The sequence below is a fragment of the Venturia canescens genome, chromosome 4, assembly GCF_019457755.1.
Source record: "Venturia canescens isolate UGA chromosome 4, ASM1945775v1, whole genome shotgun sequence".
In the NCBI taxonomy this organism is placed as follows: domain Eukaryota; kingdom Metazoa; phylum Arthropoda; class Insecta; order Hymenoptera; family Ichneumonidae; genus Venturia; species Venturia canescens.
The window spans coordinates 24753318-24767942 of NC_057424.1; the positions used below are offsets into that span (position 1 = coordinate 24753318).

Sequence of the window (14625 nt, forward strand, 5' to 3'; positions counted from 1 at the left end):
TTTACTATTAAAACTTTCTCCATTTGAGCATTTATACATTTAAACTCATTTAATTTCAAGCTTTCAGTTTCTATATAGGGGAGTGTGGGGCAAAGTGGCCCACTTAAGGAATTTAACGAGTTTTGTCGATTAGCACGTGGTCATTTACTTATTTTTATATCCCAAAAGTGATTTCACCTCCTTATTTCTCGAATTTTGAAAAAAAAAAGTTTGGGGCAAAGTGGCCAACCCCTCAAATGCTATGAAAATCGATGATTGTCCACTTCCAAAAAGAAATGAGGCATAGTAGGGGGACCCTCCTTCGATGGGATGAAAAAAAAATTAGTTGGAATATTTGGATAAATTTTGCCATTACCCGTGGCAAAACCCCGTTCTTATCAGGCAAATCGTGGGAAAACCGCCGATATCACGGGTCCGTCGTATCACGCAAATCTATAGTGAGTAAGAAAAGAGATCATCAAAAAAGAAATATTCTTGTCTGCGGCGGACGTTGCTTGTATTTTCTGCGATCAACTTTATTCGCATTCCTCCGAAGACTGGACTCGCTGCGAAACATGCCTAAAATGGGCGCACACCTTGTGTGCAAGTGTTGGTGAAAATGAAGTCCGTTATAAGTGCGATTTTTGTCAATCAAAATAAAATAGACATTTATCAGTAATTCGAAAAATGATTCTCGCCCTCTGCCTCAAATAGCTATCAATTTCTTAGAAATCATAGAATTCTCACTGATCCTGTGCCCCAGAAATCGAAATTCCGTGAGTGACCACTTTGCCCCAGAATTCAAAAATGCCCCAAAAAAGTGGGTGGCCACTTTGCCCCATGTTCCCCTACAAATGGATTTCCACAGTGTTATTCACAACTCATGTCAGCGGTATACGAAGATGATTGAATTTTTTTAACTCTTCGCTTATCATGAAAATATCATAGATTGAACAATTCATTAGTCACGATTGTTCATTATTTTAGATCATGGATATGAAAAATGTGAAAATGCTCGCTGCTCCATATTTAGAACTTTGCATGTATATTTTTTTCCTCAAAATTCCCCCTGTCACCGAATAAATATTATGAATGTTATTAAAGTAAATTAAACGGAAATGGTTTGACAGTATTGATGAATTCCTCATTTTTTTTTGGAAAAATTATTACCTCACATTGCAACAACGATTCCCTTTTACTCATCAGATAACAATACATTTTCATTATGTACATTGATTCGTATTGAAAAAATAATTTGTACATTTGTCACGTGTCATCATAAATAAAAGTTTTATGTACGGATAAGAAATAAGTAACAAACAGAGTTGAAGAAGAAATTATGAGGCTCGTATTAAGAGCTAAGTATTTCTTGGATCAAACTATGTTGAATATACGGCTATGGTTTTTCTTTTCATTTTTCACTAGGGAAAATTATTATGAAAAAACAGTCAACTCTTCAATCGCTAATGGCACTGCTCAAACGTGGGTCTGGTGAATCAATGAAAAGTAAAAAAAGGTGGGTTTGCGCCGCTCGAGGTGAAATTATTATCCAATAACAACTAAAATCTATCTTAAAAAAGATAAAAATTTGTTCAAACTACAAGGGATCTGGGTAAAAAACGATGAAGTATTCGATTCGGCCATGAGAAAGGTTCCGTCGAGGTAGCTAGCGAACATGTTTAATGAAGAAAAAAAAATGAAGAGAAGGGATTAAAACGGATAGAAGTCATTAGTCCATAACGAATCGACGCTTTTCAGGATATCAAAATTCAGTACACCGAGATAAACATAATAGAGAGTTATTTTAATTAATGACCAACGCTCGCTTATTAATAAACCGTATCTGGACCACTTGTTGTCGCAATATTTCAATTTTTCATTGTACATCGAACGTACACAACATCTGGACATTTCCATAAAAGCAGACATACGGGAGCCTGTGCCAAGGGTGTGTTCGATGCTTCTAATCAAATCATTTGTTTTCAGTATGAGTAACATTTGTCTGTTAACCTTTTCCAAAACTTCGCTTATTTGTGGCAAAATATTGGGTATATCACGTTGAAAGAGTTCTTTCTCATTGGCATCGTATTTAACTTTTCTCACGCCGGACATGAGGGCATCCCACGTACGTCCGGAAACCATACATGCCAAAAGCCCGTACATGTCGCCGACTCCGAGTTTCGTGCAATGTTTCTTCATTGCTTCACGATCACTATCGAGTATCGCGAGCCACAATTTTGAATATTCCCATCTGAACTCATTAGTCAAATCCGCGTACAAACCATGATCGAGGAGCACGATTTCAGTCTCGTTATTTTTTTTTTTCACAAGAATATTGCCCGGATGTGGATCCGAATGTACAAAGCCAGTAATGAATATCATGTGACTGTACAATCGTCCTAATTTACTGCTAACTTCGTACGGATTAATGTTGTTTTTACGTATATAAGACAAATCGTTGATTTGTCCACCATCCACAAATTCCATGGTTAACACACGCGAGGTCGAGAGATCCCGGTAAATTTTAGGTATTTTTAACCATTTATATTTACCAAATAGTTTTTTCACTTTCTCTGCGTTTTCACCCTCGCAAGTAAAATTCAATTCCTGCGGAATGTTTTTTTTTGTTTCGTCGACCAACCAGTCAAATTTGAATTCCGGAAATATCCAAGATGTTATTTTCACCAGTACAGACATCGTTTTAACATCCACGTACGAGTTAGATTTAACAGCTCTGTGCTGTACTTTGACAGCCACTGTTCCGCCGTCTTTAAGAACAGCACGGTGCACTTGCGCCAAACTCGCTGCTCCCAATGGCTTCGGATCTATCCATTCAAATATTTCATAAGGGTCTTTCTTGAAATCCTCTTTCATCACTGTCAATACATCCGCAAAGGATGATTGCGGTGCTGAACTGTGCAGTACTCGCATACGACTAACATACTCAGGTGGCAACAAATAATCCAATGCTCCAATGTGCTGTCCCACTTTTATGTAAACACCTTTGTTGGCGCAACAGAGTTCTAAAAGCTTTTCAGCTCCGTAGCTATGCGCGTCCGATTTCACTTTAGCATATTCTTTTGTATTCTTCTCAACGTTACTACTATAAAGCATCTTTTTGTAATAAGCCCCTATCAACGTTACAGCTATCGCCGCTCGTCCAAGACGAACAATACCTATAGATCCTACATCATACTCGTTTGCTCTCAACGACATAAACGTGCCTACTCCTACTGCGCCTGCCGCACCCAATTTGAGGAATTTTTGTGATTTCAGCATACTTTATCACGAATGTCTTAGAATCATTGGTCGTCGGTCAAGTATGATATTCAATCTGCAAACAAATAAACACAAAATACATTATCCAATATTGTCCATTCATTCTCTATTTTTTTTTTCTTGATAAATGTTTCAATTTTTTTTCATTCTTAGCATTTTTTCATGAATAATTATTCCAACATAATGTTGAATTTGTAGAAAGTGAATATATAAAAATGTAAGGATCGTTGACATCAGTCTTAACGAAAAATGAATAAATATTAGGAGAGAAATTATGAGAGGAAATTGATTGCAAAACAAAATTGGTGAATTCGTAAGAATTTTGATATTGAAGAAATAAAATTAACACGATGAAATATTTTTACCATAAACTCTGCTGACAGCGGTGAAAGTTCAACACGTTCAACCTAAAAATTGCGATACCGTCGTCCGATCGGTTTTATACAGAAATATATCCTATCGACCAAATCTTCATCTACACGTCAATGGATGACAAAAAACATTATTATATAAAGTCAACATCAGTAAATAAGTAAAAAAAAAAGTTGCTACATGATGAACTAACCTTTTATTCTGTCGTATTTAAAAAGATACAATGATAGAATATTGATTTTATCTGAAATCTTTCGACGCAATGAAAATCAATGGTTCAATTGAACATTTGATGTTTACTTTTAGTTTTTTTTTAAATAACTTTTTTACATTCGCGCGAGTAAGTACATATTCATCTTTGTAAGAGTTTTGAATGTGGGTTATACGATTTTATGACGTATATATAGCGGTATCATAGAAGAATGTTGCTTGAATGTTGCGATGCAGTGACAACAGCAGCACGTGAACACATATATATGTGCTGCTATTAGATCATCTGGCGGCGCAGAGCCGAACTCGGGATTCTTCTACATTTAGTAGGTTGATATTTGCATTTTATTAGAGAACAAGGTGTAACTTTTATTTTTCTCAAAAAATCAAGGATGTCGCGAGTAAAACGTGTAACCATTTTGCAGCTAACTCTCTCGCACTCACGCAAGTGATAAATCACCTAACCCTCCGTTGATACATATGGGTCTGTTGGGTGTCCAGTCTGTTTCTAAATTTCTCATTCTTTGTATCATTTTTCATTGAATAAAAATAATAAAGATTAATTTTTATCCATTTCCTAATGCATGTTCTCTTTCTATAGATATCAAACTACATTGCTGAATTTTTATGAAACTGGCTGACCCATGTGTGTCTAGGGAGCAGGTGCGGGAAAAATATGTGTGTCAATAACAGAGGGTTAATAAACTTATTACAATAATTCATTCAACTCGATCGTTAATTACTATATATTGTTATTAATCTGTCTAATCATTAATTCTTTTTTACACAAAATACAATCCAACAGTTATCGATTAACGTGAACATTAAAAGGTTCAAAAATAAACTTTTTTTTAGAATTTTGATTCGCTTACTGTACTTGTTGATCTAAAGTCGCGTGGTAGCGACTCCAGATTATTTTTGTTCGGAGTAAAAATTCGTACCTTAAAATGATGGATCAGTCGGTAATCACACCTCGAATTTTTGAAATTGAAACTCTTTGACATCGTTCGTCCGATTAAAATAACAAAAATGTCATCGTACGCAGCACGATCGCAAAAATCCGATGACATTTTTATTTTTTCAATCAGACGAACGATATGGAAAAATTTCCTTTTCAAAATTTGCAGCTATCTCGCACTCACGGTTGTGATTACCGACTGATCCATCATCTTAATTGCGATCTGTAAGCGGAAAAATACATATGTCTCTGGTTGATTTCTGATTGAACAGTATATTTTTTTAATTTTTATATTTCATTGTTAATATACAATCATCGTAATACGTTAAAAAGCGTATGGGCTATTTTTTTTATAATTACAATCGAGAGAGGATAAAAGATATTTGTAGCGATCAACAGATCGAACTTTGATCCGAAGCATGCTGCATGAGAACTTTCTGAAAACAAAACGGTAAAAGACGGTGAAATTTGCACAAAAAAAAGAAGAGATCTTTTCCAACTTCGTTGTTACACCAATAATTTATCATAACTTATTTCGGCCATTTTTTTCAGTATATTTTTAAATATTCTGCACCGGCGACGACATTAATACGAATGAACTATTTTGATAGCGGTTTATTAACTGAATAATTCAATAAATATACCTTTAGAGGTGGGATTGCGTTTGTCAATTGAAGACCAAGGCTTCTCGCCAGAACGATTGGAGCTGCGGTGCCTTTATAAAGTCTGTGCAAAGCGTCGATGGCAAACATCGTTGGAACATTGTGCCTCTGTCGAAGTGTCTCATATTTTGACAAATACATCATATCGCCAAATATTGCTCCATTCGTCGATGCTTCAGCTAGCAGTTTTACCAAAACTCTAACATCGCCGAAACCTAAATTTACGCCCTGCCCTGCTAGAGGATGAACTCTGTGAGCAGCATCCCTGGAAATAAAACATTGATGAGAACTAAGAAAAAGAAGGAGGGAAAAAACGTGAATTGATTGAAGTTTCAGATAAATTGGAGATAGTAAATTTTACCCTACGAGCACCGTTCCTGGTTTAACGTAACAGGTAGAGTGGCCAAATCCTAAAGGAAAAGCACCGCGTGAATTTTCAATGATTCCCGATATCGAAGGTGGCAATTGTCTCGCGATACCGGTGTCAAGCGACAGGCCTTCGAGCAGTTGTTGAAGAGCCTTCATACCGCTTTCAACGATTCCATTTTTTGGATAAACTTTCCAAAGAGCCTCGTTCAAACAGTCAACGAATTCTTCGTCCGATTGTTTCGATAATTCATTCGCTCTCTTCGTGCTGACTGACCAGACGAGTGAGCTAAGCGAATCTGTCAACTGAATCGATTTATATTATAAAATTAATAATCAACCGATAAATTGTAATAGAGTGGAGAAATAAGTTACTCACGGGCAAAAGTGCGACCGGACCGGTAGGTAGAAACCGTTGCCACGCTACAACGTTCTCCATAGGCTTCAAATCAAACATCGAAATTTAGAGATAATTATACGCAAAATTCGTTGTGTGAATGAATGTAAATTGTTTGTAATTTAACGAAATATCGAATAAAGACAAAAATATTATTATCCCAATGTTATTTTGTTATCTGTCTATCGGATCTTATTCGATAATTACCTCTGACAACTTGACCGTTGCCACGATTCCCATTTGATCGTAATTCCATTTGACGTATTGCACGCCCATTGCCTGTCGGACGCGAGAATTGGCACCGTCTGCTCCAACCTGAAACAATTTTCAACATTAATTAATCTTTTCAAACGGGCGTCCCTGTGCGTTTAAGTTCCATTGAAAATAGAACCGTATTAAAAATAACCGCTTTTCAACGAATACTCTATACACGAGTATTTGCTTCAAATCATTGAGGCAAATTCACGTTTATTGGATTTACAGTTTTATTCAGCGTCAATCATAGCTACAGTTGTAGCTATCATTTTATTATTAATAGAGAAAATAATATGATTGATGTGATATCTAAGAAACAGAGATAGATTTCATTGGTAACAATTCAAAATCGTTAATAACCATATGAAATCATTCTATCGAGATACATAACTTCGGTGCGATTTATGTGTTTTCTGATGCCACAATGGATGTCGGCCGAGGAAAAAAAAAACATGGACAAACAATTTCATTGTTGAGGACAAAATCCAAAGAAATCCGTATCTCCGACTGCAAAAATATGGCACGTACGGCGTGCCAATTTATATAGGGTCTATAACGAAATCGACGACAATGTGCCGCTAAATACGAATAACGCAGAGTGGGAGACTCGAGAACGAGAAGCTGCAGTTCCAAGATTCGGAAATAACTGGGTTAGCGTTCCAGATGTCCATCCGGCTTTGAAAAGTCATTTCATAAGGGGGGGGGGGGGGGTGGCACGCAACAAGTTTCGATTTATCATCATTCATGCGAAATTCTTGATTCGTATACACGATCGTACGTAAGCGTTAAGTAAATTGTTTAATAATGTGACAGCACAAAATTGGTTTAATTCAATAATTCAATGAATTATCAATATATTTTCACGTGGAAAAGCTCTTCCTGCAAAATTGCAAAAACATTGAATTTGCATTTTTTAAAACCAATTCGAGAATAAGCATGAAAATTCCTCTTCATCATCAAATATTTTTGACTTCGATTGTTGTGCTTTGCTCGAAATTTTATAGAATTATAAATATTTCTTTTAATCTGATCTCATATGCCGATGAATTGTTATTTTAGTACAAACATCGTATGAAATTATGCAAAGTTGACAAATAATATTGCGAAAGGAGAGATATTCGTGATAAGGATTAAACTATCTTGAATGACGGCGGTCGGTCTGTTTCCTGCAACGTCATTGTTTACTATCACACTTTTCACAAATGAAATCGCGCACGAGCATTGTTCCATAAATAACGGTGCGAGCGAATTTCGTTGGGAACAGTTTATAATTGAAAAAAAAAAGAAAATTGAGAGCGTGCAACATTTAGGAATTTGTATGTAATATCTTGCTTCCTCAAAGGTTATTTGACTTTTTTTTCACGTGTTAAAATACGAAATCCAGACTAACGTTTCGATCTAAATATATACGGGTGGGTTCTGCTGTTTGATAAACATCGAGGAACACGCGGCTTGGAGATATACAGGCCGGGAGAGGAAATCAGTAGAGCGCAGTCCGAGAACGAGTAAAGAGTAAAGTAAACTTTGGCTCTTACGAATTTTAGTTGGTTGATCGAACGGAACGGAGAGGGAGAGAGAGAGAGAGAGAGAGAGAGAGAGAGAGAGAGAAAACGGGGGAGAAAAGAAAACGGAAGAAGAGAGTTGTTGTGAAACTTGACATATGCGAGCGAAGAAAGCTGACTTGACGGACGCTTGAAATTAGTGCGATCCGGATAGCCGTTCAATTAATAACGCGTAATCCCGAAAAATGTTACCACGACGTCCGAAGCCAACGGATAAGTTGTCGAGCAGCCGTCGTAAATTTTCAAATTCCAACGACGTTGCGAGTAACCACTCGCAATCAAATCCGGTCCTTCTGGAATATGAGGTTAATAATATGTAAAGAAAGAATAAGAATAACTCTTGATAATTAATAAAACCATAGAAAAATAATAGTTTTGGAATGAACTCACGCCGATAATAAATTGGCCGAAACGCCGCTTTCATAAGCAGTATATTTTCATTTACGATAATACGAGAACGTTTTTTCGTTTCCTTATTTATATATATGTAAATATTGTTTGTTTATCGTAATATTATTTCCGAGGTTGACGACGAGGTCATGTGGTTGGATGAAATGGATGACAAAAGTATATCCTCGGATGGTGATTCGGCGTCTCTGATGTGCACGAAACTGTTGTCATCGTCGCAGCAACAACCGTGGAACACCGAAGAAATAAATTTGGCACTGTATCGTCTGCCGGCTGGCGAAGCTGCGTTCTCCCTAATTTCAACGATCCAGGGCGAAAGTTTGGACAATGCACTCGAAGAGGTGCGGCATTACACCGACCGCACGGGTCTCACCACGCTGACCGAAAGAAAATTATCAATACCGTGTTTTGCTAATGGGTAAATATAGTGTTGTATTCCTTATTTAAAAATAAGACTTGAGGCGCGCGCGGCTACATCGAATATATATAATCTTTGACGTTTTGTGCCTCGATTGATAAGGGGTATAAGAAAAGCTTCACTGGCTGCAGAAAACGACGAAGCCGCAAGTTCAAAGCCCGGTCTTGTATTCGCCAAATGGCCGGAAACGTGTCTTCTCGCGTCGTCTTGGTTGGGTCAATACGAGTTGGTGAAAGTTTTATTGGAGCGAGGTGTAAATGTGAAAACTCGTGACGGTGATGGAAGGTTAATTAAATTTGATTATAAAAAATAAAAATTTATCATTCGTTCGATATAATCGAAGGAAATTTTAAAATTCCATGATTTTTGTTGATTCGCTGAGAACAGGACTCCGCTGCATCTGGCAGCTTGTTCAGGCTCGTCAAAAATAATTGAAGAATTATTGAAAGCCGGTGCGGATCCGAACGATTGGGATGACGCGAAAGAGTATACGGCCCTTCATTGCTCAGCGGCAATCGGGGACGCGACTTCGATGAAATTGTTAATGAAATTTGGTGGTAATGCGAACGCCGGGCTCCCAGGACGGAGTCCATTGCATTACGCTGTCCTCAGCAATGTGACCGAATGCGTGGAAATTCTTTTGAAAGCTGGCGCTTGTCCAAATAATCCTCAAGTTTATACGGAAACGCCGCTGCACGTTGCGGCTGGTCTTGGGGCGAGCGAAAGTCTCACTTTACTTCTGAGTCACGGTGCGGATGTAAGAGTTCAATGCGGCGCAGCGAGATCGACTCCGTTGCACCTCGCTGCCGAAGATGCGAGTCCTCGGTGTACGAAATTATTGTTGGATTCCGGGGCTCCTTGGGAGGCGAAAGATTCCCGAGGAAGAACCGCGATGCATCTTGCGGCTCTGGCTCAATCGGCTGAAACTCTCGAGCAGCTCATACAGGCTGGAGCGAATCCAAATGCTGAGGACAACGACGGGCGTACACCGCTTCATACAGCGGTCGCGAAGGCACTTGGGAGCAGCGAGTTAGTCAGGATGCTTATACAGGTGTGTGCGATGCGGCGCGGTGGAGCGAGTAAAGTGAACGGTCACAGCAGTTTTTATTTAATTTTCTATTTCATCAGGCTGGTTCCGAAGTAAACAAACCCGACAAATTTGGTTACATGCCGCTCCACATAGCCGCATTGAACGAGAGTTCGCAAGTTGTAATACTTTTGTTGAGCAAAGGAGCTGACGTAACCGCAAGGACGAAGGGTGGAGTATCGGCGTTGAGCTTTATAATACGAAGAACACCGGAGGTAATACCCCGATTGGTCGCTCGTTTGGATCAGGCGATAACATTGCACGATCACGAATTAGGGGACGTTGATTGCGAGTTGAGGTTGGATTTTCGAGTACTTGTGCCGGGGCTTGGACGAGGTGAAACGGATCTTATGTTGTGCCTCGTCGAAGTAGGTCAACGTCATATACTGAGACACCCGCTTTGCGAAAGTTTTCTTTATCTAAAGTGGCTTCGTATAAGAAAATTTTTTCTCTTCAGCCTTATATTTCATTCGATATTCGTTGCTATTTTTACGGCTTACGTAGCGGTAGCATTTTTGTACGAAGGCAAGGCTTTGGCAAGAGTATTGTTTTGGCCGGTCGGTATATTTACGTGTATGCTGACGTGCAAAGAAATCTTTCAATTGGCCCATGGGGTTTCGATTTACGCGAAGCGCTGGGAAAATTGGTTGCAATGGGGAGTCATAGTCGTTACTTGCGCGGTTCTCCTCAAATCGAGCGATAGTTGGCAACATCATGCGGCAGCCCTCGGTATACTCCTCGTATGGATAGAACTTATGATGATTATAGGAAGATTTCCCATGTTTGGTCTTTACGTACAGATGTTCACTCAGGTGGCGATTAATTTTTTCAAGTTCCTCGGCGCTTACATATGTCTTATCGTTGGTTTTTCATTGGGCTTCAGCGTTTTACACAAAAATTACAAGTCTTTCGAGAATCCTATCGTTGGTTTGCTCAAAACGATTATAATGATGTCCGGTGAATTAGAATTCGAAGATGTATTTTTCGACAAAGAATCCAAAATATTGTATCCGGGCACGTCGCATCTCCTGTTACTCGTATTTGTCGTTCTCGTAACTATAATTCTTACTAATTTGATGGTGGGTCTCGCTGTTTCGGACATTCAAGAATTACGAAGATCCGCCGGACTCGATAGACTCGTCAGACGCGCCGAACTCGTTGCCCATTTGGAAAGCATGCTTTTCTCAAAGCTCCTCGATCGCGCTCCCCGACGTATTGTCAGAGCGTGTCGCCGAGGCGCTCTCCTTCTCCATCCACCCCATTACTGCGCTATTCATATTCGGCCCAATGATCCTAGGGAAAATCGCTTGCCGCGCGAATTGATCAGAGCAATTTATCGTCTAGTTACCGAGAGAAAAACTCGCAATAAATGTTACGGTGATTCTTCGAATAGAAGCGTCAACAACGTTGCGACATCCGGTGATATGAGAATCAGCCGTTTGTACAGTGTGACTTCGGCGAGTGACGCTAATCGTCAACAGCTTACGGAATTGGCCGGTGAGCTCAAACGATCTTTCCAAAATATTGGCTTGCGATTAGACGCGTTAACGCTTCGAGTTGAAAATATAGCTAGAGAACTCGATCTTCGAGTCACTCCCGCTTAAACAATCGTTTGCTCATTGATTCAACTCCAAATTTTTTGATCCTTCAAGGTAATGTAGTACCTTGAAGAAAATTCAAATATTCACACGAAATGGCATGTTTTATGTAGATCGATTTACAGAATATGCAGGAAGGGGCGGTCATATGTATGTATGTATATATATAGGACAGGAGTAAAGATGTCAAAGCAGAGATCTAGCAATTGGCAATGACTATCCAGCGATAATGATGAAATTCGAAGAAAAGAGAATACGGGGAATGGAAATGAAGAAAACAATGAGAGTATTGCAATAAATTTCGGGAAGAAAAATTCGGGATTGCAGAATAAATTGGGGAAAAACGAAAGAAGGGAGAGAATCGATACCGCGGTAAACATCGATGAATATTATAATAATATGCACAATATAAATCTACAAAATGAGGGGATGGTATGAAAACCTTTGAGAGTAAATTATAGAAATAAAAAATAGAGTAGAACTTGAGTTTTCATTTTATTACACAATTAATAATATGTTATCGGTATAACACTTATCAACCTATCGTTCAACCATTGATTCAACTCAATGGAGTAGGGACTACTGAAAATCTGTATAAAGATATACAAAGTAAAATAATTTATTTCATGTCAAAATGTGAATTATTTTCGAAAATATGTATTTATTATCATTCTCCGTTGTCTCACTACTAATGCAACAATTGGAGCAGCCAAGTAGAAATAAGCTACCCTAGGCATTCTCTACAATGAAATTCGAGTGTTGCAACATACCGATAACATATTTAAATTAATCATTTATAACGATTATACTTTCAAATACTCACAAGAAGTTTTGTCTTGAATTCACTGCCGTTTTGCAAAACGATTTTCACATTTCCATTATTTTTCTTTGGCAATGAAACTTCCTCAACTCTCGCTTCATAAACAACATTCACCGATGAATGTTGTTTTAATTGTTTATTGACAGCATCAAGGAGGAGGTCATTTTCTACTATGTATGCAAACTCTTCGGACAGATGATCCTCGTTGAAAGTTATCATGGCGTCCGAACAAGCATCCCAAACCTGATAGACACGAGAAATGTGTACAAACGAAAATCAACGATTACCGAGAATTAAATTATTATGAAAATTCAATTGTTTGGTTTTGTGCGAAGATTAATGAAAATTTCAAAACCTTAAGAGGAGATTTTTTTCAATAAAGCTTGAAAATACCTGGTCGCGTCACCGTCGTCTTGTCGTTATGATAAATTGTGTTCTTCGACCTTTTTTTTTTGTAAAAAAAAAAAAAAATAAACTTGACAAGTTAAAATTTTGGTTCAACTTCCTTTGTGTTATAGCAACAGAAAAAAACGACAAACTTGTAAAAACTGGTAATTTGAGTACATGAATTTTTAACAATTTGTTCATTAGTCGTTTTGCATTAACCTTTTTTACAAGTTTTTTTTCTTTTAAACCTGACTGTGAAATAAACACCTCTATTAAACTAGTCGATTCTTAAAAAATCCAATTGGGTTTTTATTTTTTGCAATCCAAATGTCTGAAAAGACACGACTAGATCACAATGATATATTAAAAAAATCAACAAGAAAATGTTTATCAAACCATGGAAATGTCAACACAATTGTTTCCATCAATGGTGGGAAATGAAAAAATATATGTATAAAGAAATTCGTCAATGTAGCGCACCTGCATTTTTTTAACAGGAGCATAACGAGAAGCCTCAATGTGTCGCCATGCTCCGATACTTGACAGCAAAGTTCTTGTTTGCTGATTTAATGCGACAACTCGATTAGAATATATCTCTTGGCATCTGTGCTCGAGCTTTTTACCACCCTCCAGTAATAATATGCGTTTAGACTCAAGTTTTCTATTATTGGCTGATAGATAAAAGGAGAACAACACAGAGTTTCAAAATTGTTCAAATCTCATCAGGCTTCGATTACCGGAATGATTGGATTATACGAGATTGAAAGTAAGTTTGGGTTGAAAAAAAGTATATTTTGGAAATTTATAATATAGTCGAATTGGAAGTTTAAACCATTTCTTTTAGTAATTCTCTGATTTGTAACGATTTCAATCGAAAAAATTCACAACGATAACAACAATTTAAACGTCGCAAAATAGTGTTTCTAACCTAAGGCAACGGCAAGAGTTGTGCCAACCATCCCACCACCGGCGATAACGATGTCATAATTTTCATCGTTCGTTTGCACTTCATCGTGATGGTTCCTTCGAATTAACAAAAAATTATAATTAACGTTACATTTTTGACTAAATCTTTTTAAAAGTCCCCGTGATAACGAAACGATTTCGACAACGGGCGCCATCTTGTCAGCGTTTGCGCCGTAACCTGCACAATCCCCTGCCGTGAATAAGTAAAAACACGAACACATTTTTGTACGAAAATTTTATGAAAAAATCAGCTGATCGCGATCGAATGCATGAGAATATGCATAAATTCCCGGTTTTATTATAGCTGCGGGAGTTGGAAAAAGTAATTTGATCAGAAAAATAAAATGATTGTCGAATCGAATGAAGCCCAAAAATTCATAAAAAATTTTCAATTTCCGCGTGTCACATTTTTTTTAGCGTATTTCGCTGGGACAAAATAAAAGTTAAGAATTTTTTAACTTATTTTATCGTAAATATTATGTATATCCATGCTCTATTTGATGAGTTTATTTCCAGATATATTATATATAAATATATAATAGCTGAAAAACACTCGCTTCTGTAAAAACTCTCTGGAATAAGCGACTCCTCATACATAAATATACTATTATCTCATAGAGTCGGCACCGCGAGTCTAGATGGTGACAAGCTCAATTAATGAATTGATATTTTATGATCCTTAGAATGAAGAAACAATTAAATATTAAACATTTCAGTTATCCCGCCGACAAAACACTTTAGGGAAGCAACTTTTAAATGGATTATCATGCAGCGTTAGGAATGCCCTGCTTGCTGATTGATCGTACATCGATCGACAAATCGAGATAAAAACGAGCGGCCGCATCTACTTTTGTTGTTGAAAGATGCGGTTGAAGGAAGATAGAAAATTATAATTCGATGA

General features: G+C 37.7%; 3 protein-coding genes across 3 annotated transcripts; 1 reads left to right on the forward strand and 2 right to left on the reverse strand.

The window, feature by feature from the left end:
• Positions 1-1155: 1155 nt before the first annotated feature.
• Positions 1156-4912, reverse strand: Adck1 (aarF domain containing kinase 1). The gene is made up of 3 exons (XM_043418110.1): positions 3824-4912; positions 3624-3733; positions 1156-3313 (listed from the first exon to the last, which is right to left on the reverse strand). The coding sequence occupies exon 3, from the start codon at positions 3256-3258 to the stop codon at positions 1690-1692; it is 1569 nt and encodes a 522-aa protein (XP_043274045.1). The 5' UTR covers positions 3259-3313; positions 3624-3733; positions 3824-4912; the 3' UTR covers positions 1156-1689.
• Positions 4913-5051: 139 nt separating this feature from the next.
• Positions 5052-14495, reverse strand: Coq6 (ubiquinone biosynthesis protein COQ6, mitochondrial). The gene is made up of 8 exons (XM_043418111.1): positions 13687-14495; positions 13239-13429; positions 12375-12614; positions 6431-6538; positions 6206-6268; positions 5822-6132; positions 5443-5725; positions 5052-5235 (listed from the first exon to the last, which is right to left on the reverse strand). The coding sequence occupies exons 1-8, from the start codon at positions 13943-13945 to the stop codon at positions 5191-5193; spliced, it is 1500 nt and encodes a 499-aa protein (XP_043274046.1). The 5' UTR covers positions 13946-14495; the 3' UTR covers positions 5052-5190.
• Positions 8103-12378, forward strand: pyx (pyrexia). Its single transcript, XM_043418107.1, has 5 exons — positions 8103-8345; positions 8565-8866; positions 8969-9151; positions 9254-9917; positions 9995-12378. The coding sequence occupies exons 1-5, from the start codon at positions 8226-8228 to the stop codon at positions 11555-11557; spliced, it is 2832 nt and encodes a 943-aa protein (XP_043274042.1). The 5' UTR covers positions 8103-8225; the 3' UTR covers positions 11558-12378.
• Positions 14496-14625: the final 130 nt, after the last annotated feature.

Bases quoted from the DNA above. Each gene is read 5' to 3' on its own strand.
- Adck1 (XM_043418110.1), bottom strand. From the start codon at position 3,258: ATGCTGAAATCACAAAAATTCCTCAAATTGGGTGCGGCAGGCGCAGTA.
- pyx (XM_043418107.1), top strand. From the start codon at position 8,226: ATGTTACCACGACGTCCGAAGCCAACGGATAAGTTGTCGAGCAGCCGT. The intron at 8,867-8,968 runs GTAAATATAGTG...TCGATTGATAAG, and splicing joins ATACCGTGTTTTGCTAATGG to GGGTATAAGAAAAGCTTCAC. The intron at 9,152-9,253 runs GTTAATTAAATT...CGCTGAGAACAG, and splicing joins ACTCGTGACGGTGATGGAAG to GACTCCGCTGCATCTGGCAG.
- Coq6 (XM_043418111.1), bottom strand. From the start codon at position 13,945: ATGTGTTCGTGTTTTTACTTATTCACGGCAGGGGATTGTGCAGGTTAC. The intron at 6,133-6,205 runs GTGAGTAACTTA...AAATCGATTCAG, and splicing joins GTCCGGTCGCACTTTTGCCC to TTGACAGATTCGCTTAGCTC. The intron at 5,236-5,442 runs GTATATTTATTG...TTTTGTTTTCAG, and splicing joins ACGCAATCCCACCTCTAAAG to AAAGTTCTCATGCAGCATGC.